Source organism: Euphorbia lathyris, chromosome 9 (assembly GCF_963576675.1).
Source record: "Euphorbia lathyris chromosome 9, ddEupLath1.1, whole genome shotgun sequence".
Classification (NCBI taxonomy): Eukaryota; Viridiplantae; Streptophyta; class Magnoliopsida; order Malpighiales; family Euphorbiaceae; genus Euphorbia; species Euphorbia lathyris.
In genome coordinates, this window is record NC_088918.1 from 75,314,858 (window position 1) to 75,341,583 (window position 26,726).

General features: G+C 35.3%; 1 protein-coding gene, 1 long non-coding RNA gene and 2 other non-coding genes across 21 annotated transcripts; all 4 read left to right on the forward strand.

Moving 5' to 3' along the window:
* The first annotated feature begins 7,642 nt into the window (after positions 1-7,642).
* Positions 7,643-19,394, forward strand: LOC136206611 (pentatricopeptide repeat-containing protein At1g63130, mitochondrial-like). 15 transcript variants are annotated; one of them, XM_065997736.1, is made up of 4 exons: positions 7,643-7,987; positions 8,140-8,861; positions 10,529-12,171; positions 12,942-19,246. In XM_065997736.1, exon 3 carries the CDS (start codon positions 10,665-10,667, stop codon positions 11,910-11,912), a length of 1,248 nt encoding a protein of 415 aa, XP_065853808.1. In that variant the 5' UTR covers positions 7,643-7,987; positions 8,140-8,861; positions 10,529-10,664; the 3' UTR covers positions 11,913-12,171; positions 12,942-19,246. The 15 variants fall into 15 exon arrangements, 14 of the variants coding, with proteins under 14 accessions (XP_065853808.1, XP_065853804.1, XP_065853807.1 ...); XM_065997732.1 differs by having other exon boundaries at positions 7,643-8,861; XM_065997735.1 differs by lacking the exon at positions 8,140-8,861.
* Positions 7,758-7,839, forward strand: LOC136207809 (small nucleolar RNA U30). The gene has a single exon (XR_010676935.1). It is a non-coding gene; the product is annotated as a small nucleolar RNA U30 (small nucleolar RNA).
* Positions 8,167-8,250, forward strand: LOC136207808 (small nucleolar RNA U30). The gene has a single exon (XR_010676934.1). It is a non-coding gene; the product is annotated as a small nucleolar RNA U30 (small nucleolar RNA).
* Positions 19,395-20,706: 1,312 nt separating the features above from the next.
* Positions 20,707-25,910, forward strand: LOC136206613 (uncharacterized). 4 transcript variants are annotated; one of them, XR_010676349.1, is made up of 4 exons: positions 20,707-20,946; positions 21,503-21,728; positions 24,390-25,402; positions 25,784-25,910. It is a non-coding gene; the product is annotated as an uncharacterized lncRNA (long non-coding RNA). The 4 variants fall into 4 exon arrangements; XR_010676348.1 differs by lacking the exon at positions 25,784-25,910 and having other exon boundaries at positions 21,410-21,728; positions 24,390-25,777; XR_010676350.1 differs by lacking the exon at positions 25,784-25,910 and having other exon boundaries at positions 24,364-25,777.
* The last annotated feature ends 816 nt before the right edge of the window (positions 25,911-26,726 follow it).

Here is a 26,726-nt window from a genome sequence, read left to right on the forward strand (position 1 = left end):
GAAGTTGGTGTAATGACGAGGGGATGCATGAGTTGGAGTGAATCCAATCTCTCCCCAAGAGTGTTTGATAGCTCGCAGTTGAATTTACCACAAAGAAGGCGGCCATAGCGGTGTGAGAGCCTACAGTGAGATACAAATGTAGGACACCATACGTCTTCGTAATTTCTCCCGTGAAGGCTGAAACCGACACCTCTGACGAGATTATATCTTCCTTCGATTTTCCTAAGGCTAGGACCATCTTCATCGGTATAATGTTAACGGCTGATCCATTGTCGATGAGCACTCTGGAGATTGGTTTGCCATCTACGTGAGCCTTGACGTATAAAGGTTTAATATGGCGGGTCATCCTTGGAGTGGGCTTGTCAAAGTAAATCCTCTTCATACCCTCTTCACCCGATGCGTTCGGTATCGTGTCTTCTTGCTCCTTGTGCTCGAGTTTGGGGACTTCCTCATTGGTATCTTCACCTCTAAAATCCGAAGGTAAGATTAAAGAGGTAGTTGCACACTCTATCTGTATGACGAAATCGCCAACCCGGATCTGGAGGTTTTTCTCTTGACTTTTTCCTCCTCTTTTCGCATCATTAGAGTTAACGCTGGATGATCCCTTTCGACCATTTCTCTTTTCTGTCTCTCTTTTCCTTGATCTTCTTTTCGCATTTTTGGAGAGAGGCCTTGGGAGCTTCTTATGGCTATTTAATTGCCATTGATCGATGGGCGACGCGCTCGAAGGTGTCACAAAACGTGGTCGTTGTTGTTGCACATCTCTTTTCTTTGTATTTTGTGATTGCCTTGAACTTTCCTCCAACTTAAACAGTATCGCTTTTGGTACCCATATCTTCTGGGTCTTTAGGTCGCAACGTTGCTTTCCTTTGCCCCCCCCCCCCCTACACTAGCGAAGTGGCATTAATCATGTTGGCTACTGGGAATGGGTCATCGTCGATCAGCATCCTTTCCTTCTTTTCCGGGAATTGGAGTATCCCGTAGTTAATCCTATCCTGTACGACATTTCTAAAACCAAAACAAGCTTGAGTATTATGGCTCCAGTTGTCGTGATACTTACAATAATCTCTTCCGCGTATTTCATCTTTGGATGGGATCACGTGTCTAGGCGGAAATGTGATGAACTTCTCTTTTAACAAGTAATCGAAAATCTCTTTCGTCTTTGAGACGTCAAAAGTATATTGGGTAGTCGGATTCCTTTTGACTACCTCTGGTGTTTTGGGATTTTTTAATAAAACGGGACATGTTTGAGATCCGGTGTTTGTTAAATCGGTGATGGCTACCTCATGTGTTTGTACATCCCCTTGATAGCTTCCCATCGAGTTCTTCTTGCGTCGATGATCTTCCCTCATCAGTTCCTCATACTCTGAAACCTTGGCTACCAACTCATAATAGTCGTGAAAATCGATTCCCTGAAATTTCTTCAGGTTTTCGAATTCTAGTCCACGTTGGGCAATCTTTACGAATTCGACCTCGGGGATATTGATTCGACATCGATGTCGCATCTTTTTGAACCGGTTGATAAAATTTTCAACCGGTTCCCCATGTCGCTGCGTCATTCGAGATAGCTCCGCAACACAAACCTCGGGTTCCGTTCGATAGAATTGGTTGTGGAAAAGCCTTTCCATTTGCTCCCATACATGAATGGACCCTGATGGCAAAGTGGCATACCAAGAGAACGCTGGTCCCGTTAGTGATCCTGGGAATAGTCGCAAGCGCAACATGTCGAAGTTCGTGTCCATGCTCAAACCACTGCACTGAAAGGTGAAGCGTGCCACATGCTCTACGGTGGATTGCCCTTCTTCTCCTGAAAATAAAGTGAAATCAAGGACTCTAAAATTGTGAGGTAAGGGATATAGTTGGTCGTACTGCCGTGGATACGGTTTTTGGAATTCGGGTCGGTACACCTCCCTCACGGCTGGCCCATAAATCTCTTAGACGATGTTCTTTATGCGTTGGGCCTCTCCTACGTTGTTGGTGGGTTCCACGCGTGTGTGTGTCGTCCGTTGTGGGTGAAGGCTGCTTCCTCTCCCATTGCCCCCCGAATTACGAGTATAGCTCTCCTCGTAATGTTCGGTATGGTTACTAGGCCCGGTATGAGACCTAAACTGTTATTGAGGTGGTGGGACTTGAACGGGTTCTGGGCTAATCCTATCGCCGCGCTCATTAAACCTGAGGTTTTCTTCTCGAATTGGTGGAGGGGTATACCTTTCACCGGCACCTGAGATCGACGTTCCTTTTCCATTGCCTGCCGGTCCTTGGGATCTTGACTTTTGTGAGAAAAGCTCGGCACATTTTTCTGGGATTTTGCCGATTTCTCTAGTTAAATCGACAATCCTCTCCTCGAGAGCCGGAACCTTGTTGGAATTGTTTATCGCCTCACTGTTAGCTTTGAACATGGCCTCGTTGCTAACTTGCATCGCGCTGCATATAGCCTCATGATTCTCTCTCATGGTTTGTGAAAACCCATGTAGAAATTGGCTGATTTGCTTCTCCATACTTGCTATAAGTGGTGTCATGTCGAATGTGGGCGGGCTTTGAGGTGGTTGTTGGTTTGCACCTCCGCTATTGCTCACAGTCTCGGCCACAAAAGCCTTCGGGCATTTCGGACTCATTGTTATGATTTTGATTTTGACTCTCTTCGGAGTCCAATGGAATTGGATCTTTCCCGGTGTTCTTCCTAGGAGGATCCTCCGTGAGTACTTATAGGTGAAAATGATGAAATTAAGTTAGTAATCTAGTGTTGAAAAAGAGAGAACAAGAAAATAAATAAATACTTATTAATGGAATAAAAGCAAAGCATGAAAAACAAGTGGTTTAAAAACTGAATGAAAAATATATACGTGGTATAAAAAGAAACGGGCTTTTAAATTTTTTGGCAAAGCTTAAATATACGAGAAAAATACGATACGAGGTCTGAAAAATAAAAATAAAAAAAAGGTGTTAGAAATGGTTTTAGGTCCTAAATGCAATTTTTGGTAGCCTAAAAAAAACAAAAGGTCCCACTGGGCATGCCAAAAATTGTTAGCGATATTTTGCGAATATGCTAATTTCAACCTTGTCACGTGTGGTTAGGGTGCGGGCGTGCCAGATAAATTATTTCTCAATTATGAAAACGGTTACGTTTGTGAAATTGTGCGCCGAAAACATGAATTCTAATCGAAGCGATTGGCGAGGGACGCAAGGATTGAAAAAGTCCCTCTTGGGTCTCTAGCGCCGTTATAAAAACTTTGCTAGATTAATTATTTTTATTTAAGCTAATGGGAATAAATTAAAGACGGATAAAATAAAGAAATTGAAAGTACGAAGTTGACACAAGATTTAGTGAAAAAATTGGTATTTTATTGATTTGATATGTTCAACAAGCATGAAATTGGATAATGAATTAAAATTGAAAATTTTCTATACTAAACATATACACAATCAATTGAATTGGGAAAAGACAAATCAATATAAAGAATTGAAATGCAATTAAAATAAATTAAAATTCAACAACAAACTCGGAGCCACAATAGCTATCTCGGATTGACGTTGAATTTTGGTGTTGGTGCGAGGTTCTCGGAGAGGTGCAGCCGGTCGGGCCCGTATGGTATACGATCTTGGCAATGTCAAAACGTTTGGTAGGCAAATGGGGCAGATTTAACCCTTGACTTCATTGGACTCGTTCGAGTACTTAAGAACACGAAATTGGACGAGTAAATAGGCTAAATTTAACTTCAGAAAGTGAGGAACAAACTTCTATAAGGGATCGAAGGCTAAAACGGACTTTAAATAGACGAAATTGGGAGTTGAAAATAACTGGACGAATCTGGAAAATTCTGGAAACAGAATATCTAAAAGAATTTGGGCTGTAAAGATTAGCTTGTAACTACAGTTTCTGAGCACGGAATTGGGAAAATAAATATAATAGATTGAACCTCAGGACATCAGGAACAACTTTGTTGAAGGGATCAAAGGCAAAAAATGAATTTAAATGGACGGAATCGGGCTTTGAAAATACTTGGACGAATCTGAAAAATTAATTTGAAAACAGAGTTCTAGCTAGGAATTGAGCAAATTGAGCCAGTTAAAGGCTTGGGAATGCTAAATTGAATTGAACAAACTTGGAAATAGGCTATTGGAACTTGGATTAAAGCTAAAGCAAGCTAAAAGAAGGAATTAAAACTAAGAACTTGAAGAACAAAAAGGAAGAACTTAAGAATTAAGAACAAAAAGAACTAGAGATTAAGCATTGGAGCTTTGAGAGGGGGTTTTGAGTGTGAGTGAGTGTGTGTTATTATGAAGGATGGATGGTCTATTTATAGTTTTTTGGAGTAACGTTTTGGTAATTGTTGAGTGGTATTTTGGTAATTGTTTATCAACTAACCCTTAAAATTCTCTCTAACCTTGCCCACTACCTTGCCACATCACCCCACTCCCTCAACTTCCACAAACTACCACTAACTTCCATGCCACATCACCCCACTACCTTGCGGTTAGAGAGAATTCTAAGGCTTGGGCCTAGGTGTGGGGATGGGCTAGGCTTCGTAGGTTAGCTCGTGGTGGTGTTCGGGTAAGTTTGGAGAAGTCGGGTGGACCGAAACGGGGCTCCGGACGAGGACTGATCTCTTGTTCGCCGTGCTGACTTCAACTCGCTGAGCTGGAGGTTAGTTTACATATATATATTTTTATTTTTATTTTTATTTTCCATTCATCATTATTATTTTTCTAGAAAAAATAGAAACTATACCCTAAAATTAAACCTAAGCTTTCTACATATATTTTATTTTGGGCCAACAGGTGGTAAAAACAAAGTAAGCACAGACGACACTTAAAGTAAGGTAATATTATATAGGCTTAATAGACACTCAGCCCCCTAAACTTGTAACTTTTTTTCACCTGGCCCCCTCAACTTAGGGGACAACCTCTCAACCCCCTTAACTCTCCAAAAACATCACATACAACCCCTTAAACTTGTAACTTTTTTCACCTGGCCCCCTCAACTTAGGGGACAACCTCTCAACCCCTTCAACTCTTTAAAAACATCACATACAGCCCCTTACACCCCTATATCCGATCCCGTATAGAAAACACGCTTGACTGTTGACCTCACCAATGCCACATGTCATTTTTTTCTTAAATTTTTCCATTTAAAACCAGTAAATTACCCCATAATTTGGGCATCCGTAGAGTCTTCTTTCTTGATTTGCAGTTTTCCACGAAACCTTAAGTACAACATATTCACCACAAAAACATGATTCATGAGTACCCACCATGAAATCGGTTTCAAGAACAACACAAGCCCTAACCTAATTGACAAAAAAAAGAATTATCTCAGAAGAAGAAAGAGGCAAACCAGAAGAAGAAGAAGAAGAATGAGAAGAATAAAAAGAAGAAGGTAGAGAAGGAATAAAGGAGATGAAGGAGATGGATACTTACTGTTGAACTCCAATCGGAGACCGATCGGAGACAGAAAAGAGGTGAATCGAAGGAATCAGAAAAGAGGAATGAATGCTTTCTGAGGAGAAGAACGTTAGAGATTTAAGAAGAAAGGAGATTTTTTTACTGTTTAAGTTTCTAAAGCCAACCTTCACGCGTTTTCTAATGAGTACAATCCTAACTTACTCCATGTCAGAGCCACGTAGGCGTTAAGGGGCTATATGTGATGTTTTTAGAGAGTTGAGGGGGTCAGGTGAAAAAAAGTTGCAGGTTTAAGGAGTTGTATGTGATATTTTTGGAGAGTTAAGAGGGTTGAGAGGTTGTTCCCTAAATTGAGGGAGCCAGGTGAAAAAAAGTTGCAAGTTTACTTTCATATGGTTATAATAAAGTATTTATTTAAATATAAAATAATAAGAAAAAATAAAAAAATTGAGGGTAATATAAGAAAAATAAAGTTACTAATCATGATTCCACTTCAAATTAGACGGCAAGTAAAATAATTCCAGTTTTACTATTACCTTTATTCCATTATATAAATTATTTTAGAGTTTTTAATACAAATTTAAAAAAACAATTAATATAGAGTCAAATTAATAAATTTGTATAAATTAACTTACAAAAATTCTCTCTCATATAATGGTTGGAAATAAGTCTTGAAATACTAAAAAAAACATATAGACACATTCAAAATCATAAAAATTCAATCCTTAAACCAAAAAACCAAACGAGAAATCCTTAAAAAAAAGTAAAACTACTTACATTTTGATTTTTTTTTATAGAATGGGACAGAGTACTTATTATCATCCTTTACAATTTTTCTTACTTTAGCCATGTTTGGCGAATAACACATTAACTGTTAGCTGATTATTTTTTTTTATTAATTGATTTGATTAGCTGATTGTGTAAACTTATTTGTTTGGTAAAACTTAACTGCTTGTTTTTTTTTTTTATTTGAAGTTAGAGAGTAGTAAATATGGGTAAAAAATGTCATTCAAAAGAAATGAAGTAATAAGCTAATTAAAAAAAACTCATAAAATGAACTTTTTTAAAAGGCTTAATATATCATTTGCCCCATGAACTTGTCCAAAATGGTTGATTGACCTTCTGAACTTTCAAAGTGTCTCGATAGCCCCCTGAACTTGCATAAAATGTAATCAATTAATCACTTGGTTGTAAAAAAGTAAGTTAAATGCGGAAAATATGTTGCACGAATCTTAAAAAAGTAAAACGACTAAGATCAGGGTATGCGATTATAATATTAGAGAAGAAAATGTTTTATAATTGAATAAGTAAGAAATTCTTTTTTAACCTGTTTTAATTTATTTTGTGAAGTATGTAATAAATTCTAAGGCACGTATAACATATCTTCCGCATTTGATTTGTTTTTTTACAACCGAATGATTAATTGATTATATTTTATGCAAATTCAAGAGGCTATCGGGACACTTTGAAAGTTCAGATGGTCAATCAACCATTTTGGATAAATTCCGAGGGCAAATAATATATTAAGCCTTTTTAAAATTACCTTTTTTGACATAATCAACTATTTCAAAACTCTTTCCACCAAACACATAACATCTAAAATAAAAAAAATGGGTAAATTACACCCATGGATACTGAACTTTACCCATTTTCATATTATTATCACTGAACTTCATTTTTTTTATCGATATGATCACTAAACCTTACACTTTTTAATACAAGTGGCCACTCAATTTTAACTAACTTCTCAAAATGACCGTTAACGATCGTTAACGATCTCAAAATGAAAATATTCAAGAATTAAAATTGTTCAGAATGACATTTACCATGAAATCACATCTTTTATTTTCAAAAATCACATTTTTTAGAGCTTTATCTCTCTAAAAAATTACTTTCTCTCTCCTAATCAAACAACACCTAAATGACCTCAAAACGAAAATTTTTAAGAATTAAAGTTCCTTATAATATCATTAAATCTTTGTATTTTTTATTTTTAGCCGTCAAAGGTCGTTTTGAGACGTTAAGTGGCCACCGGTGTTAAAAAGTGTAAAGTTCAGTGGCTATACCGGAAAGAAATGAAGTTCAGTGGCCATAATGTGAAAATGTGTAAAGTTCAGTGGCCATGGGTGTAATTTACCCGAGGAAAAATGTTAAAAGGGTATTATAGTAATTGTAGTGATGAATCTGTCCTATAAAAAGAGTTTAGGGTATGCAAAACCCTAAACATCCTTGTTCGCCTCCTGAATGGTAGTCTCTGCTCTGCCCCTAATTTTTATCTATATCTGCCAATCTCCTTATCTCTTTAATTTGGTTGTGTTTGGTGTTTATAGATCTGTGTTTTAGATGAAGGAGATGGGTGCGATGATGATGAGATTATAATCTCGTTAATCTGATATTAGTATGTGGATAAACTCTCTTCCATTCTTTTTCAATCTGAGCACCTTTCTCCTTTCTCTCTGCTGTATTAGCTTACATGATTTCAGACCCTGACTTGGTTTGATGTCTAAGCATTTGTTTGTGGATCTAATCTTTGTGGAGGATGTTGCCATGGCTTGATGTCTAAGCATCATTGTTTCTGTTGAAATTGGTGAGTCTCACGTTTATTGCTATGCTTGAAAATCTGATATAGCAGCTTTTCAAAATATTCAATAGATTAATCTTATTTTCTCACTTCACCCGGTGCCCAAAATCCAATAATAATCTCCTTCTCTTTAATTTTGTTGTGTTTGGTGTTTGTAGATCTGTGTTATATATAGAGGAGATGAGTGCGATGATGATGAGATTATAATCTCGTTAATCTGATATTAGTACGAGGATAAACTCTCTATTCCATTCTTTTTCAATCTGAGCACCTTTCTCCTTTTTCCCTTTTCTTATTCTCTGCTCTATCAGCTTATTTTCTCACTTCAGCAGGCGAGTCTCAAGTTCATTGAATAGTATTTTTTTTCAGAATATTCAATAGATTAATGTATGCTATTTTATTTCTGAAATGAGTATTTATGAAGGTCTTTTGTTATGGCTTATAGCATTTTTAAGTTGGGAATCTCAATGCTTCATACCTGTTAAAATAGATGACAAATTTATTAAAATGATTTCATGGTCTTGGGAAGCTCTTTTGTGTTGCCTTGGGCAATGTTAGAACATGTATTGCAAATTCTTCTATTTTTAATGTAGTTTTTTTTATATAGTTATTCTATTTTTGAAACCTGAAACAAGCAAATCAACAGGTTTTACTCCCAAAAGGTTGAGTATGAGAATAGGCTTTTTTCCTTGTTTTTCCTTTTTACGTCTAGAAGCTTAAAATTGTTTGGGGTTGATTCTGCCTAAAGTACAATGATACATATTGGGGATGTTTTGTTCTAGCTGAAGCAAATGGATTTTGTTACACATTTTATTTCTCAACTTCAATGATTATTTGAAGGGAAGCTGTCAATCTGTGTTTACACAACTTTTGGATTTGGGTAAACTCAATCAACACTTTCTTGTTTACTTTTATCAAGCATGTTGCAGCAGATATAGTTTGCACACAGTTTTAAGCTCACATTTCCTCAAAAGTAATTCTAGGCTTGTCCTCATGTTTTGCTTTTGTGGCACACTGTAATTGTGTCAAATGAACTAGATTCATGATTTGATATTATTGGGAAATGGTTCTTATCGGGTATGTTGGATAGGAATTTTCTTTCTGTATCAGTTTGGGTGACGTTAGCAAGATAGAGTAAACTAATAACTGTTCAGGTGCCTACTCGGGAAAAAAATCCTCTGTCCCGAATTCCCTGTCCCCTTCTTTGTCTCCCATTCAATTTTTGACACGTGTCCCTTTTATCTTACTTTATTGCTACTAACTATGGTTAGATATACTTAACTTTGGTTAAAGTAAGATAAAAGGGACACGTGTCAAAAATTGAATGGGGGACATAGAAGGGAAGGGGACAGGGAATTCGAGATAGAGGATTTTTTTCCACTACTCGAAATAGAAACATAATTCTCCAAATTTTAATTTTTTTTACCCTACTAAAAGAATAACTTACTGGACGTTTGGTTCACATAAGGGTTATGAAATGGAATCAAGAAAGGGAAATAACGAGAAAGGAATGAAATGACATTGAATTTCTTTATCTAACATACCTCTTATTCTTTTTATGATTTTTTTGGTTCAAATGAAGTAATAAGCTAGAATTATGATTTTTTTTTTTGAAAACATCAACTAACTAAGCTAATTAGGCAAAATGTATGAGGAAAAATTATTAGCATTGGAAAGGGATATAAGAGATAGAAAAGTCTTGATTACTACCAATAATAAATATCTACAATTAGCTAAAATCGATCCATAGACTAATAAATTTGGCTAATTAAACATGAGCGGCATTATTTGCTAATTAAGGAATATAAGAGATAGAAAAGTCTTGATTACTATCAATAATAAATCTACAATTAGCTAAAATCGATCCATAGATTAATAAATTTGGCTGAAGTGAAACTAGCTTCCACCATTTTTGGATCAGTGAGACATTGAAACTTGTGAAAATCAGCCATATACTGCAATAAAAACCCTAGAGTTGTCTTGTAATATAGCTTCCATGCTTTTCAAGTTGGTCGACACAAAAGTTGCTTCATTAACATTGCACTTCACGGATTGGGACTCTGGTTTTTACCATTGCTATGTTGCTGTTACTTGCTGACTTGTTGATCTAGTCGTCTGTCGTTTATATTGTCGCCATTCCTCCCATGTTTATATTGAGTATCGCACTGCTTTAGCCATTTGTATTATGGTGTTGTTCTAGACCACATAGTTTCGTTGCTGGACCAGCACTGCTTTTTTGGTTTCAGTTGTATCTGCATTTAAACAATAATAAAGTAACCTGTCAATAGTGATCTCAAATTTTGCTCCCAGAGGTGGGATTCCTGCAGCTAGCCTTTAGTTCCTTGCACATTCGCATCTCGAGAACATGTGTCAACTATATTCAATGTCATGATCACTCATAGCACACTTCATTATACCAACCATCCATCCGGACCTATACTCGAATGCTGAGAATTTGCCATTAGTTCATACTCGTATTTTGCACTATAGACCCTGTCTCATCTTTCATTTGATTCCATATCAGCTTATCTTCACTATTACTCATAGGTATGAACATCTTGCAAACCAACACTGCTTCTGTATTATCCAGTAGTGAGAAGACCAATTCTTGATTCCACCAATTCCTTCTTTGTAGCCATAAATCGGCCACCACGGCTTGAGTCGCTTGGCTTTGATCCGGAAGATGGAGCAATTTCAGACTGTCATTTCTTTGTCCAACCAGATGGAATTGGTGAGTATTAAACCTGATGTTTATACTTGTAACATCTTAATTAATTGCTTCTCCCGTTTAGATCGTGTGGATTTGGGGTTTTCTATTCTCGGTAAAATTTTGAAGCTTGGTTTTCAACCTGACCTTGTAACCTTCAATACTTTAATCAATGGTTTATGTAGAGATGGTAAAATTGGTCATGCAGTAGATTTGTTTGATAAAATAGTAGCTATGGGTCATCAACCTAATGTGCGAACTTATAATGTGATTGTGAATGGTCTGTGTAAAATTGAAAAATTGCATGTGGCTATGGGTTTGCTCAAAAGAATGGCTGAGAAAGGTTGCAAGCCTGATGTGGTGACATACAATGCCATTATTGACGGCCTTTGCAAGTGTAATCAAGTTGATAAAGCATTTGAACTCTTCAAAGAGATTAAGAGTCAAGGAGTTTTGCCTAATGTTGTCACTCACACTTCACTAATTCATGGTCTTTGCTATTCAAGTAACTGGAAGGAAGCTTTAGCTTTGTTCAGAGAAATGTTGGATAGGAATATAGCACCAAGTGTAGTGACATTCACTATATTAGTTGATGAACTTTGCAAAGATGGAATGATAATAAAGGCTCAATCAATTTTAAGCAGAATGATTCAAACCGGTGTTGAGCCTGATGCCGTTACATATAGTTCACTTATAGATGGATATGGTCTACATGGACAAATGCATCTAGCTAGAAAAGTGTTTGATGTTATGATGAGAAAGGGTTGCAATCCTAACGTCCATACTTATAGCATCTTGATCAATTGGTATTGTAAGAAGAAATGTATTTACAAGGCAAAGCAACTTCTCTACGAAATGTCTTCTATAGGTTTAATTCCTAACCATTATACTTATAGTTCTCTTATATATGGCTTCTGTTATACAAAAAGACCTTGGGAAGCACTCAAATTTTTTAGAGATATGTGTGCAACTGGCTATCTTCCGGATGTAGTAACATACTCAACTCTGGTACATGGCTTTTGTGAAAATGGACATCTTAACATAGCATTATCCTTATTTCATGAAATGAAAGTGACCAAATTGAAGCCTAATATAGCTACATACAATATCATAATTGAAGGCATGTGCAAAGCTGGAAGTTTTAAGGATGTAAAGCAATTGTTATCTGGACTTTTTATTGATCGATTGCAGCCTACTGTTTACAACATATACTATAATAATTGATGGACTTAGCAAGAGAGGATTTGTAGATGAAGCATATCAGGTCTTCAGAAATATGGAAAATGGTGTTTGCTTGCCAAATAATTGCTCTTATAATGTGATGATTCATGGATTTCTTCGGCGCAAGGATTTAGTCAAAGCAGCTGCGCTTATTCGTGACATGCGTTGCAAGGGCTTTTCTGCAGATAACACCACATTGATGTTGGTTGCTGAGAATAATGCCATTGTGAAATTACTATAAAAAGTCTTCGAGCATATCAAGGTGAGATGATGAGTTGAAATTTACATTTATTACACCGGATTACAAATTATGTTTTGCTTCTCTAAATTATTGATACTCCAACTCAATTTATTTTAATATGAATCTGATCCCACTATAAAAGTGTAAAGAGTCGGTCAAAATAGGGATAGAGATTCCTATGTTGGATGTGATTTTTTACGGAAAAAAATGCGATTTCTTTGATAAGATGTTCATCTTTGTCCAATGGGTTGTATAATTAGTGATCTCTTATTGCATGGGCAGCAACTTAGTAAGCAATTTAATCTGTAAAATAGCAATGTCAGAATAGAATGTGAGGTTAGCGGTAGTTAATTGCTGAAAATTTTCTTTCATTTGCATGATAGTTGCGAATCTAGTTTTATTTTCAAGCTACGAAATGAGTTTATGATACTTATTTCCCAGTGCATACGATTACATGATTTCTGATCTTGATTTAAGCTTTCTGAAATTAGCGCAACGGTAAAACGTTGTTGCCGTGTGACCTGAGGTCACGGGTTCGAGTCTTAGGAGCGGCCTCTTGCCAATTAAATTGGCAAGGGAAGGCTTGCCCCCAATACACCCTTGTGGTGGGACCCCTCCCCGGACCCTCGCTCAGCGGGGACGCGTAATGCGACCGGGCCGCCCTTTTTTTTTTTTTTATTGTTGGGATCTCAAATGTTTGTACCTGTTAAAGTAAAAAACAAATCTATTAAAAAGATTTCATGCAGTGAACTCCGCTAATTAATGTAGCTTTATTCGGGTATATATTTCAGGTGTTGGCATTGGTATTGGACTTTTGTCTTTAATCCTTTGCAACTATAAGTTATGTTAGTTCTTGAAGAAAAGAAGAAACAGAATTCGTAAACAAAGACCTATCGAGCAGAATGGTGGCTTCCTGTTGCAGCAACATCTCTTATGTGACGGAGGAGGTTAAAAGGCAAGAGTATTTACATAAGAAGAGGTGGAAAGAGCTACAAGCAACTACAACCAGAGAAGATTTCCTGGCCAGGAAGAGACTACGACACTATTTATAAAGGAATGTTGCCGGACAGTAGCATAGTTGCTGCGGAGTGATCAAGAACTATTGCCAATGTCTCACAGTAAAGTTCATATATTCCTAGTTTAAATTTCTATTAATCATGGAAGATATCTGCCTTTCATGTTATCTTTTTTTGCATACTTTCTTTGGTATCTTAGAGTGTTGGTGGATATTCTGCAAATAAATAAGTAAAAGGCTACTCGCCTACTTGCAAATGCAGCAGAATTGAGTTGGTAAGAATTTGGAGTATGTAACTTGTTTCTTTGTTCGAATTTTCCTTTTCTCCTTTTCTTATGAAGTTTAAGAATTTGAACGTTGTTTCTATCATCTTTGCCATTAGATGGAAATTTGTAGAGAAAATGATGGCTCTTTCTCCATCTGATGATACCCCAAATTTAATCTTATGTTTGACCCCTAAAGTAGCGAGGCTGTTAAAAGTCATTACATCTATACCCCAAATTTATGACAAGGATTTTCTGTGTGTTTGGTGGGAAAATGTAACAAGTTAGTAGTATGTTAGAGCTGTTAGAATTAGTCAAGGGCTATGATGCACGGAAACCTGGTACTGTTTGATGTTTGAGAAAAAGGATTCCAAAAATTAGGGGTCATTTTGATTGTTGAGTAGTTCTATGTTTAATCTTAGCATTTTGTCTTCAACTGAATTTTTTTCTCATTACTAAAATGTTGTCGTGTGACCAAGAGGGCACGGGTTCGAGTCTTAGGAGCGGCCTCTTGCCAAATGAATTGGCAGGGGAAGGCTTGCCCCCAGTGCACCCTTGTGGTGGGACCCCTCCCCGGACCCTCGCTCAGCGAGGACGCGTAGTGCGACCGGGCCGCCCTTTTTTTTTTTTACTAAAATGTTCAAATTTCAATACATGTTTGATACATTTTGCAGTTCAAAATTATCCAAGTGTGAAAAATGTGGATACTACTTTCTTTTTTGTAATAGTAAAGTATGATTTATCAGTTCGAGGTTGTTTGGCCACGCTTTAGACTGTCGCTTCCTAATTAATGTTGACTGTGTATATTAGGGCAATACTTGATAGTGTATAACTTCTACTGCAATAAGGACATCACCTTGTTATTTATAACATTGCACAAGAAACTAGCCTAATTTCATAAGGTTTGATTAAGATGTTTTTTTTTTCTAAATTTATAATTTTTTACTTTAAGATTCTGTAAATCCATCCGTCTTTCATTCTTGCAAAAATGATGTAAAAAATCTCTAAATCCATTGGTAATTTGTTTTTGTATTAACATGCTTCTATTGCAGCTGCTATTTATTCAGATCCTATTGCAATTGTCAACTTTCTATTGCTTGATTTAGTGGAGTGGTAGATCTTTGACTGAGGGTTACATTCCTGCTTCAATCATTTGAGTACTTTTTTCGGTCTACTCGGTGTTTTCCCCCTAAGTATGTCTACGAGCGCGGGGAGTTCTGCAACAAGCAAGTAGTTGAACTTGTGTGTATTATAGTATTATATGGCAACTATCTAGTTTAGCTTGTTCATACTAATTTCAGTGCTTTACCTGCTTCTGGAATTCAGTAAATGCAGAACATACAAGCGAGAAAAAGACAAGACTATGATTACTCATTATTGAAGATTGAAGTCAAGTAGCAGCATAGCCTGAGAAATCGGATATGTACCGATCACTACACTTTAGTTTTGCAATATATTCTGTTGTGATATTTGGTATTTTGGTATTTCTCCTAACTGGTCCATGAACTTGTATTCTCCTTCACTCACATCCTCAACGTATCATCTGCGTAACAAACAAACATCAGCTGCACATGTGGAAATGGTTGTTAAGAATTCAGTTATGGTTAACTAACTTGGCGCCATCTATTCATTCTATTTCATATATCTCTTGGTTTTTAGCAAGTCAGAACTGTCTTTCTTGTCAACAAAGACGGTAACTTCTTTAGAAGGATGGTTCCCCATACTTTGCTCGGACATGGTTTTTTCCACTTTGTTGGTGGAAATCTGAGAGATTTCAACAACTAATGGATCCTTCACAATGTTTGAGTTCACATGGGTTCTAGTAAAACTAGGTGCCATTTCAGCCAGTGCTCTGCCTTCTGTCTGCTCTTTCTTTTTTTGTTTTTTTTGATGCCTCGGCCTTTCTATTCACTTTCATATCTAATGAAGCTGTTGATGCTTTTCCAGGAGAAGTTTCATTGAGCTCATTTGCAAAGAATGATTACTAGAACTTAGAGTGGTTATTAATTATTATCTTATCATTGTATTTTTATTTGGTCGTTAAGTTTATAATTAATTCAAATCATCTCTCTTAAAATATCAGTTTTCAAATGAGAATTAGATTAGAGACTGCTAGTATGGTTTATCAATTTGATTGCTGAATATTGTTATAGCTCCATACTGAGGATTTTTATTTTTCTTTTTACATTTATACTATGTTTAGATGGGAAAATTGCTGAATTGATTTTTGTTAAGTCTTTCTACAGAGTTTTAATAAGAAGCTTTGATTCCAATTGCAATTGCATACAAACCAAGATTTCATTGCATACAAGATCTGTTATAAAGACTTTACCTCTCCTATGAAAAGGCTTTTAGACCATCTTAAAATTTAGGTGCAATTCTCATTAACATCCCAGGAATGTTTCTCTGCCTGGAAATTACTGCAAGTTTTAGCATCACATTTTGCATAAGAAAAGTAGAGTTCATGTCAAATAAGATGAGTCCAATCCAAATCATCTAAATTTACCGTGCAGTGTTAGATGTTTGTTTTGAAATGAAAATGATGCAAATGATTAGTGTTATCTCAAAACTATTCTTCAGATTCATAGCGAGCGATGGTGAATCGGCTGGGTTACATGACAGCTTTGTTTTGATGGTTTTAATAATGTGTTGTTATTATGTGTACAAAACAGGTGCAGAGGATGCGATAGTTAAAGTAAGAGGATTGACTTCAATCTCAAACACAGATGATAATTTATATGTGCAACTTTGGATTGGTGGCCACTGGCCACCTACCAAGTGTGATTACAGAACAGTGTCCATGGGGTGTTTTTGCATTTTAAATTATGATTTGCAAAACAACATCTTGGCTAATGCTATAAAGGGTATGTAGTTGATTTTCGAATTTAATTGGATGGAAGTTGTAATTTACTCTCTGTTGTAGGGTTTTGCAGCATTTTATCCGTTGAGTCTGAGAATTGGAGGTGTTAGCAACCACTCACAATACTTCCCTACCTAAGAGAATATATTGCCACTTTTCCTTTCAAACAATGAATGCTAATTAGATTGTGTTTGTGTGTGGATGTTAAAATTGCAGCCTGGAATAGCAGTGCTTCTAATAAACATGTGCAACCAGACCGCCTTCGCAGTAACTGTAGAGGAGGATCCGAGGATGATTATCCAAACACCGGCAGCTTCTCTTTTGGGTACAGCAGTGTTAGGACCAAACAAGGCAAGATAAATTTGAAACCACTAGGATGTGATGCTACTCAAGGTAAGAATATTGAAACTTGAGATTCCGAGCATGAATCCAGAGCTGGTTGATCCATGGACACCCATTTCCGTTGCTTGTTATTCGGTTGTATATGCTGTCATCCCAGATTTGAAGGCTCTTGCTTGTGGTTTGATTTAATTAGTTAGGATTCAATCCTTGTTTTCTTCTATGATTCATCTAGTCCAATTCAACTTATACTTAGTTAAAGGGTAGATTTCAGGATCAACTTGATCTTCTACAGACATATACGAATAAGGATTCATTAGATTTAGTCCAAATCATCTAAATTAGTTGGGTGGTAGATTTCAGGGATCAACTTGATCTTGTGTGAACATATATGATATACCAATAAGAATTCTTGGATTTTCTCTTCTACAACTTGACTGATTTACAATTATATATGTATATATGAATATATAGTTGGATTTGAAGAATATATATGCACTTTAGTGTCAGGTATAAAAGAAGAGAAAGCAACCACGTACTAGCCTAGGCTGTTATATCAGTCACATATTCAACCATGCATCCCAGACAAGAAAAGCGTATAGGCGGACTCCTGAAACCCTCTTTCACTCCAATCAAGAATCGATCAAAAGGAAGCCCCAAATGTTTCAAGCCTTCAACCTGCAGATACAATACAAGCCCTCATAAAGAAATACAAGCTGCAGAGAGAACTACATGGTCTTATTTATCAGTCTACAATTAGTTACCGTAAGCGTTGCTTCTTCTTCGTGGCTACCTAAGGGTGTCTTGCATGGCATAAGCCCCAAGAGAACTATATGTATGATGGTAAGGAATCAAACATTTATGAAGCATTTCATAAAAAGGTTGTTTTGCCCCGCAAATCTGTTTCTTTTTTACAATACCAATTAATCAAAATGTTATAAGTATGAATATTAGGACTACAATCCTTTTTCATCGTCTCCATCAAACACTTTTTTAACAAGACGCATTTATCCATGTAGACCATATCCATCCATCAATGAATTGTAAGTAACAACATTAGGTGCAACACCCTTTCGAGTCATTGTTCCAACTATACATTCAGTTTTTACTATCAGCTCTTCTTTGATAAGTCCATCAACTAATATGTTAAAAATAACTACATTTGGTGTTATATTGTTACTCAACATTTCAATGAACAATGTCAAAGCTTCCTTCCACTTACTCAAACTGAACATGTCATGAAGGAAAGAATTATACGTTATTAGCAAAATGTCTTGACTCTTAGTTTTTGTGAAGAGATCAAATGTTTCGCTAATTAAGTTATACATGCAAAGACAATATTTGTCGTCTAAATTTATTTAAAGTGACCTATAAACCCCTTAACCTATATTGCCTCTGAATTTATTTGTCTCATAGTCTTGTTTAAAGTGATATAAATTGTAATTTGTTTAAATTAGTAAAAAAAATCTAGAACTAAACAAATAAAGGCATAATTCGTAGCATAATTCGTAGCAAATTTAGAAATTAATAGAATATTATGTAAATTTAGGAGGTTAATGAAACTTTTTTTTTTATCAGCATTGGAAACTGAGAAAATGAAATCAGTTGGCGAAAATAAAATAATCATAAAAAATTAAACCATAAGGCTACGATAGAGAGGAAGTGGATATAAAAAAGGTAAATCTCAAATAAAACTTGTGTAGTTTCACTAATTTTCAGATAAAGGACTGTAGTTTACTTTTTGTCAAAACGAGAATTGAAATTTTCAACTTTAGCAAAATAAGGACTTTTTCGATTGATACTATTAAAATCATCATTGACGATTTAAAAAAGGGATAAGGTATCAAAATAGGCCTAAGGTTTTTGGGGAAGTACCAATTTAGGCTTAACGTTCAAAATAACACCAATATAGGCTTAACGTTTACAACATAATATCAATTTAGGCTTAACGTTTACAATATAGCATCAATTTAGGCCTCACGTACAAAATAACACCAATATAGGCTTAACGTTTACAAAATAATACGAATTTAAGCTTAACCTTTATAAAATATATACAATTTAAGCTAAACGTCACAATTAAATTAATCATAGTATATTCTTTCCCTATTAACTTTATATGTTATCTTTTTATTTAGTCCTATATTCTTATTTATTATAATACAATTAATTAGTATTCTTGTCCATTAAGATTTTATATTTGTTTTTCATCAATGATTCCATGACTTCTAAATTCCATGGCTCGTGTAATATATGCAAACTAAAAGCAATTGAATGTCCACAATATTTCGAATATGTTCATGAAAATAGACATCTTAACGTAGCATTCTCCTTATTTCATGAAATGAAAGTGACCAAATTGAATCCTGATATAGCTACATACAATATCATAATTGAAGGCATACAATATCATAATTGAAGGCATGTGCAAAGCTGGAAGGTTTAAGGATGTAAAGAAATTGTTGTCTGATTGCAGCCTACTTTTTACACATATAATATAATAATTGATGGACTTAGCAAGAGAGGATTTGTAGATGAAGCATATCAGGTCTTCAGAAATATGGAAAATGGTGTTTGCTTGCCAAATAATTGCTCTTATAATTTGATGATTCATGGATTTCTTCGGCGCAAGGATTTAGCCAAGGCAGCTGAGCTTATTCGTGACATGCGTTGCAAGGGCTTCTTTGCAGATAACACCACATTGGTGTTGGTAGCTGAGAATAATGCCATTGTGAAATTACTATGAAAAGTCTTCGTGCATATCAAGGTGAGATGATGAGTTGAAATTTACATTTATTACACTGGATTACAAATTATGTTCTACTTCAATTCAATTTATTCTAGTATGAGTCATATATAAGTATAAGTATAAAGAGTCAATCAGAATACTTTGCAGGGACTTTGTGCCAGGGATAGAAATTGTTGTGCTGGATGGATGAGAAATTATTTTGAAATTGTACTGAAATGAATCTTTAGGTCAAATAGTTATATTATATGACTCAGCCTATGAGAAATTCATTAATAGGTGGAGAACAACTTTTAAAATTGTACTGAAATGAATCCTTAGCTCAAATAGTTATTGAAGTTTCTTTTGAAACCGTTTCACCCTTTATGTTGTTTGTTTTATGCATTCTTCTTATTGCTGGATAAAGGATAATCTTGGGAAGTCTGCTGTTTTTTTGGCTAATTAGATATCACATTTTTATCATCAATATCTTTAGCATTTCTAACGTGGAATTGAGGACTGGTCCGACTGATTTCCTTATTCTGCCTTCTATATGCTGAAATGTTTTTTCTGAATATAACATCCATTCTAGAGGTAAAGGTTATAGAGTAGATATTTTGATAGTTATGGCTTCAGTATCTGAATTGTATTTATTGTCAACTTGTCCCTATTTTCTTTTTAGGTTTTGTTATCTCATAATCCAAAAAGGTTCAATGCTTAGTGTCTTGAATGAGAAAGATAAGGTTTATTTTCGGGGTAAGGGTCAAATTTGCTGCTAAGGTTATTGGGGATTATCAATCGTATTGCACAAAATAGTCCAATTTTGTCCCCATAGTATAAAATTTTGCTTTACTATACACTTATGGCAGAAAATTTCATCTTTACCCTTTTCTAAGTCAATGTTGACGAAACTTAGTGCCGGAATTCCTTAAAAAAAGGTAACATTGAGCTAGGATTTTTACCATGGAGCAAAATTGAGCTGTTTTGCATGATGATGACAAAATATGACCTTATCCCCGTAATATATTTAACTTCATTGATATGCTCTTCTTTCCTTCTTTCCCTTTCCACATTATTACGCAAATTACAATTGACCTTTATTTGCTTTACACTGTCCTTGTTGAGCTTGAGGTTGAATGCAATTAATTGTGCTTATATCGGTTCATATTATAGTATTTTTGGAGAAATTTGTATTTTTATCTTGCTAGTTATTTTTATAGTAGTTTTATACATTAATTAAGGACATATAAAATATGACTGGCATTATTTGTTGGCAATGAATAGGCAGCTCTGTTTTGCTAGGTTCATAAGAGTAAAAGATTTTGATCCTATTTGCCTTGTATATGCTTATAGGTCGATAACAAAAATTTATGTTCAGCAGCAACTTTTGGGTGAAATTTATATACAGAAGGCAGGAGTACTTGTTATTTACCGTCTCTATGGTGATTTGAAAGCAGGCAAGTACATTGAAAGCTAACTTCAGCAGTTGTTCGTAGAGACCTATTATCATAGGATTGGATTCCAGATCAGGATTTGAGGGTGTAGCTCGAGCTAGAGCGAGAGGGAGTTCAAGCTGAGCCAAGATTGAAAACAGGTACCCAAAGGCGAGCAGAGGTTCCTTTCTTGAGTGTACTGACATCTCATGCATCAGTAGTTTCGCTTAAGCAATTCTAGTGACGGGTTGTTTACACATTTGCAAATTAGGATATTATAGTTGCTTACCAATGGATTTTTTGTATTGGTAGTCCAATGTATTTTAATACGAGTCTAGTGCCTCTAGTCTGTATGACTTAGAATTCTTTACAGGAGATTTGTGCTAGGTAGACAGATCTACTTTTGTGCTTACTAAGCAATTGAACTTGCCAAATTGTGATTTCAAATATAGATGGAGATTGTATTGCGTTTTTTTTAATTTCTAATAAATTAATGATAATGACCGACAAAAATTTCATGTTGTGTTATTTTTTTTTCAAAATTTAATTTTTGGTCTGCTTCCTTGCTTGGAATTAACAAATGGCTATAGTTTCAAATAATTGATCTTTAATTTTTTCTTGTAGCTAATTTTTCACAAGTCTTAAAAAGGTTGCTTGAACTGGCTTGTAGCTGTGTTTTTGTTGCTAAATATTGTATGGAATACATATTTGTACCAGAAATTTTATGCATCACAAGTACGATTTGCACTAGAGTATATCCAGATGTTAGAGGATTTCTTCATTTGGAAGTTGATTTCAGCCATCTGCTTGCACTAGCCTGTTGATGTGAAGATTTTGCTACAAACAACAGTGGCAACTTCCTTTGCCTTAGTAGCGGCCACCATCATTTCCAATTGAAGCCGGTGTCTCTGAAGTTCTTCTGCAGTGCCTAAAGGTTTGACAGGTTAGCAGCTTTTTCAAAATGTTAAACAGATTTCTACGTTATATTATTTTTTCTATGTTGATGCATAATTGAGTCATTTTGTCACTTGATTCTAAACTTACATGTAAAAATGTACATCATTTTGATCTTATTGAAGAAAGGCTTTTAGTGCTTATATTGCACCTTAGAGCTGGATGTGTTTTGGCTTGGTATTCTCATATCTTTGGTCCTTGTTTTAAATACTAATGAATGTCATTTCGATTGACCTCCTAAATTTTAAAGTGTCATGTTTGTCCCTTGAACTTACTTAAAATGTCTCATTATTAGCCCTCCACGTGGAACAACAATGAGAGATTTGAACAAGTTCAGGAGGGTAATCATTGTATTCACTATATCTCATTTTAAGCAAATTTGTGGGGCCAATAAGTCATTGTAACTAACTTCAGAGTGCTAATTAGACACCTTAAAAGTTCAGGGTATGGATCGCATTTTAAGCAAATTTATGGGGCCAATATCTAATTAGCTCCCTAAGTTCACGTGGCAGAATTAGGAGAGATTTGAACAAGTCAAGTAAGTTCAAGGTGATCAATAGATCATTGTAATCGCTTCAAGGGGTCAACATGTTAAGGGGGTCAGTAGGTCATTGTAATCACTTCAAGGGGCCAACAACATGTCAATGTAAACAAGTTTAGAGGTCCAATAGGTCATTCTAAGCAAGTTCAGGGGGCTAATGGACATCTCCAAAGTTTAGGATGATTGGAAAATTGCGAGAGCTAATAATAAACGAAGTTGTCATATTATTCCAAATAAATCATTGGAAAATTGTGAAGCTTCTTGGATGTTGCTTGGAAACACAGTTTCTATTGCTCGTCTACGAGTTCAAGTTCTGGTTTCCGAATAAAAGAAGTCAAACAAAGGTATCTTATTTGCTTGCTTCTTTACCAAATTCTTTGAATTTTTACCTATCATTTTTCTTCATGCAACTATACATATTAACATTCCTGTTTTTACTAAGTTTCTCCCTCAATCTCATCAATGTTTGGAGGAATTCAAGTGTTAACCTCAATGTCATTAACAGGTTCTCTGCCATTTAAAGTGTGTGGACTATGGGTTGAAATTTAATTTTTATTACACTTGTTTACAAATAATGTTGTGCTTTTCTAAATTATTAGTATAAGTTTATATAGGGAGTTTGTGCTAGGGATAGAGATTTCCCGGCGAGGAAGAGACTACCACACTGTTTATAAAGGAATGCTGCCCGACGGTAGCATAGTTGCTGGGGAGTGATCAAGAACTATTCCCAATGTGTCACAATAAAGTTCACATATTGCTAGTTTAAATTTCAGTTAATCATGAAAGATACCTGCCTTTCATGTTATCTTTTTTTGTATACTTTCTTTGGTATCTTAGAGTGTTGGTGAATATTCTGCAAATAAATAAATAAAAGGCTACTTGGCTACTTGCAAGTGCAGCAGAATTGAGTTTGTAAGAATTTGGAGTATGTAACTTGTTTCTTTGTTCGAATTTTCCTTTTCTCCTGCTCTTATAAAGTTTAAGAATTTGAATTTTGTTTTCTATCATCTTTGTCATTGGATGGAAATTTGTAGAGAAAATGATGATACCCCAAATTTAATCTTATGTTTGACCCCTAAAGTAGCGAGGCTGTTAAAAGTCATTACATCTATACCCCAAATTTATGACAAGGATTTTCTCTGTGTTTGGTGGGAAAATGTAACAAGTTAGTAGTATGTTAGAGCTGTTAGAATTAGTCAAGGGAATCAGTAGAAGTAACCTGGTACTGTTTGATGTTTGAGAAAAAGGATTCCGAAAATTAGGGGTCATTTTGATTGTTGAGTAGTTCTATGTTTTATCTTAGCATTTTGTCTTCAACTGAATTTTTTTTCTCATTACTAAAATGTTCAAATTTCAATACATGTTTGATACATTTTGCAGTTCAAAATTATCCAAGTGTGAAAAATGTGGATACTACTTTCTTTGATTAATTGGTTCGGGGTTGTTTGGGAAAGCTTTAGACTGTCGTTTCCCAATTAATGTTGACTGTGTATATTAGGGCAATACTTGATAGTGTACAACTTCTACTGCAATAAGGACATCATCACCTTGTTATTTTACTTTAAGATTTTTTCCTAGACTGTTCAGGTTCTTCTATTGACTTCAACATAGTAACTGCCCATGATGCTATATTATTTATCTTATCAAGTTTAGTATCAGTCTTTCATTCTTACAAGTAAAAATCATGTCCATGGTGGATTGTTAGGACTGTAAATCTGTAAATCCATTCTTGCAAAAAAAACTGTAAAAATGATGTAAAAAATCTGTAAATCCATCCGTCTTTCATTCTTGCAAAAATGATGTAAAAAATCTCTAAATCCATTGGTAATTTGTTTTTGTATTAACATGCTTCTATTGCAATTGTCAACTTTCTATTGCTTGATTTAGTGGAGTGGTAGATCTTTGACTGAGGGTTACATTCGTGCTTCAATCATTTGAGTACTGTTTTCGGTCTATTCGGTGTTTTCCACCTAAGTATGTCTTACGAGCGCGGGGAGTTCTGCAACGAGCAAGTAGTTGAACTTGTGTGTATTATAGTATTATATGGCAACTATCTAGTTCAGCTTGTTCATACTAATTTCAGTGCTTTTCCTGCTTTCTGGAATTCAGTAAATGCAGAACGTACAAGCCAGAAAAAGACAGACTATGATTACTCATTATTGAAGATTGAAGTCAAGTAGCAGCGTAGCCTGACTGAGAAATCAGATATGTGTTGACCACCACACTTTAGTTTTGCAATATATTCTGTTGTGATATTTGGTATTCTGGTATTTTGGTATTCTGGTATTTTGGTATTTCTCCTAACAGGTCCCTGAACTTGTACTCTCCTTCACTCACATCCTCAACGCATCATCTGCATAACAAACAAGCATCAGCTGCACATGTGGAAATGGTTGTTAAGAATTCAGTTATGGTTAACTAACTTGGCGCCATCTATTCATTCTATTTCATATATCTCTTGGTTTTTAGCAAGTCAAAACTGTCTTTCTTGTCAACAAAGATGGTAACTTCTTTAGAAGGCTGATTCCCCATACTTTGATCGGACATGGTTTTTTCGGCTTTATTGGTGGAAATCTGAGAGATTTCAACAACTAATGGATCCTTCACAAGGTTTGGGTTCACATGGGCAGCTCGGTGGTCGGCTCAACAAAAGCTCGGCTCGACTCGGCTCGATTACAGCCCTAACTTCAGATGATCAATATCTCATTTTAAGCAAATTTATGGGGCCAATATCTAATTAGCTCCCCAGAATTAGGAGAGATTTGAACAAGTCAAGTAAGTTCAATGTGATCAATAGATCATTGTAATCGCTTCAAGGGGTCAACATGTTAAGGGGTTCAGTAGGTCATTGTAATCACTTCAAGGGGCCAACAACATGTCAATGTAAACAAGTTTAGAGGTCCAATAGGTCATTCTAAGCAAGTTCAGGGGGCTAATGGACATCTCCAAAGTTTAGGATGATTGGAAAATTGCGAGAGCTAATAATAAACGAAGTTGTCATATTATTCCAAATAAATCATTGGAAAATTGTGATGCTTCTTGGATGTTGCTTGGAAACACAGTTTCTATTGCTCGTCTACGAGTTCAAGTTCTGGTTTCGGAATAAAAGAAGTCAAACAAAGGTATCTTATTTGCTTGCTTCTTTACCAAATTCTTTGGATTTTTACCTATCATTTTTCTTCATGCAACTATACATATTAACATTCCTGTTTTTACTAAGTTTCTCCCTCAATCTCATCAATGTTTTGGAGGAATTCTTATAATCTCTATTCAAGTGTTAACCTCAATGTCATCAACATGTTCTCTGCCATTTAAAGTGTGTGGACTATGGGTTGAAATTTACTTTTTATTACACTTGTTTACAAATAATGTTGTGCTTTTCTAAATTATTAGTATAAGTTTATATAGGGAGTTTGTGCTAGGGATAGAGATTTCTGGTGCTGGATGAGTATTTTTGTGAAGAACATCTATGATTTGATAAGTTTTTCAACTTTGTTCAACAGGTTGTACAATTAGTGATCTCCTATTGCACGTGCAACAGCTTCTTAAGCAATTGAATTTGTAAAATTTCAATGTCAGAATAGAATCTGAGATTACTAAATCAAAGCAGTCATTAATTTCTTATTTGCATTTACATGATCGTTGAGTATCTAGTGTTATTTTCAAGCTCCGAAATGAGTTTAAGTTACTTATTTCCATGCAGATGATGACATGATTTCAGTTTCCGATTAAGCATCTGTTTATGAAGCCAATCTGTGTTAAACATCTAGATACTTTTGCACCACATAATTTCAACAAATTGTGAATAGGAGAAGTTAATTGAAACTATAATTCTATATACTTGTAGTGCAACTGGCTGGTGGAAGGTCATAGATATCTTATGTTCATATCTCATCTTCTTTTTAGATGCATATTGTTCTTTTCTACAGCTTATGAAACTGAAAGGAAACAAAGGTTACTTAATTTCATTCTCTTTCAATAAAATTATAGAAATTGATTTTAGTAAACTATATAAGAAATCAACAGAATGTTTCCACAACAGAGTACACAATTGACTATGCCATTTCTGACAAAGATGTGATCTTTTAGAACTTTTTTATGTGCACCAATACAAATGAATAATAGTTTAGAGCATGCAGTACAAATTGATATCCATTGAGACAAATTTATAGAAATTTCAAAATAATATTATTATTCTAATGCTTAAAGCTTAATCAAATAAAATATACAAATTGGTCAGCATTTTGGAAGTTCTGAGTGTTGCTGTAAGCATTGCTTCTTGTTCATCTCATCATCTGCAACCCAAGGACCTGAATGAAACCCAAATCAGATACTTAATAACAAATTATAATTAATCAACTACACAAACAGAGATTTCAATGTAAAATAACACCAAGGCTGCATCATTTATATCTATATCCTTTCTTTGTGCCAATGGACTACAAC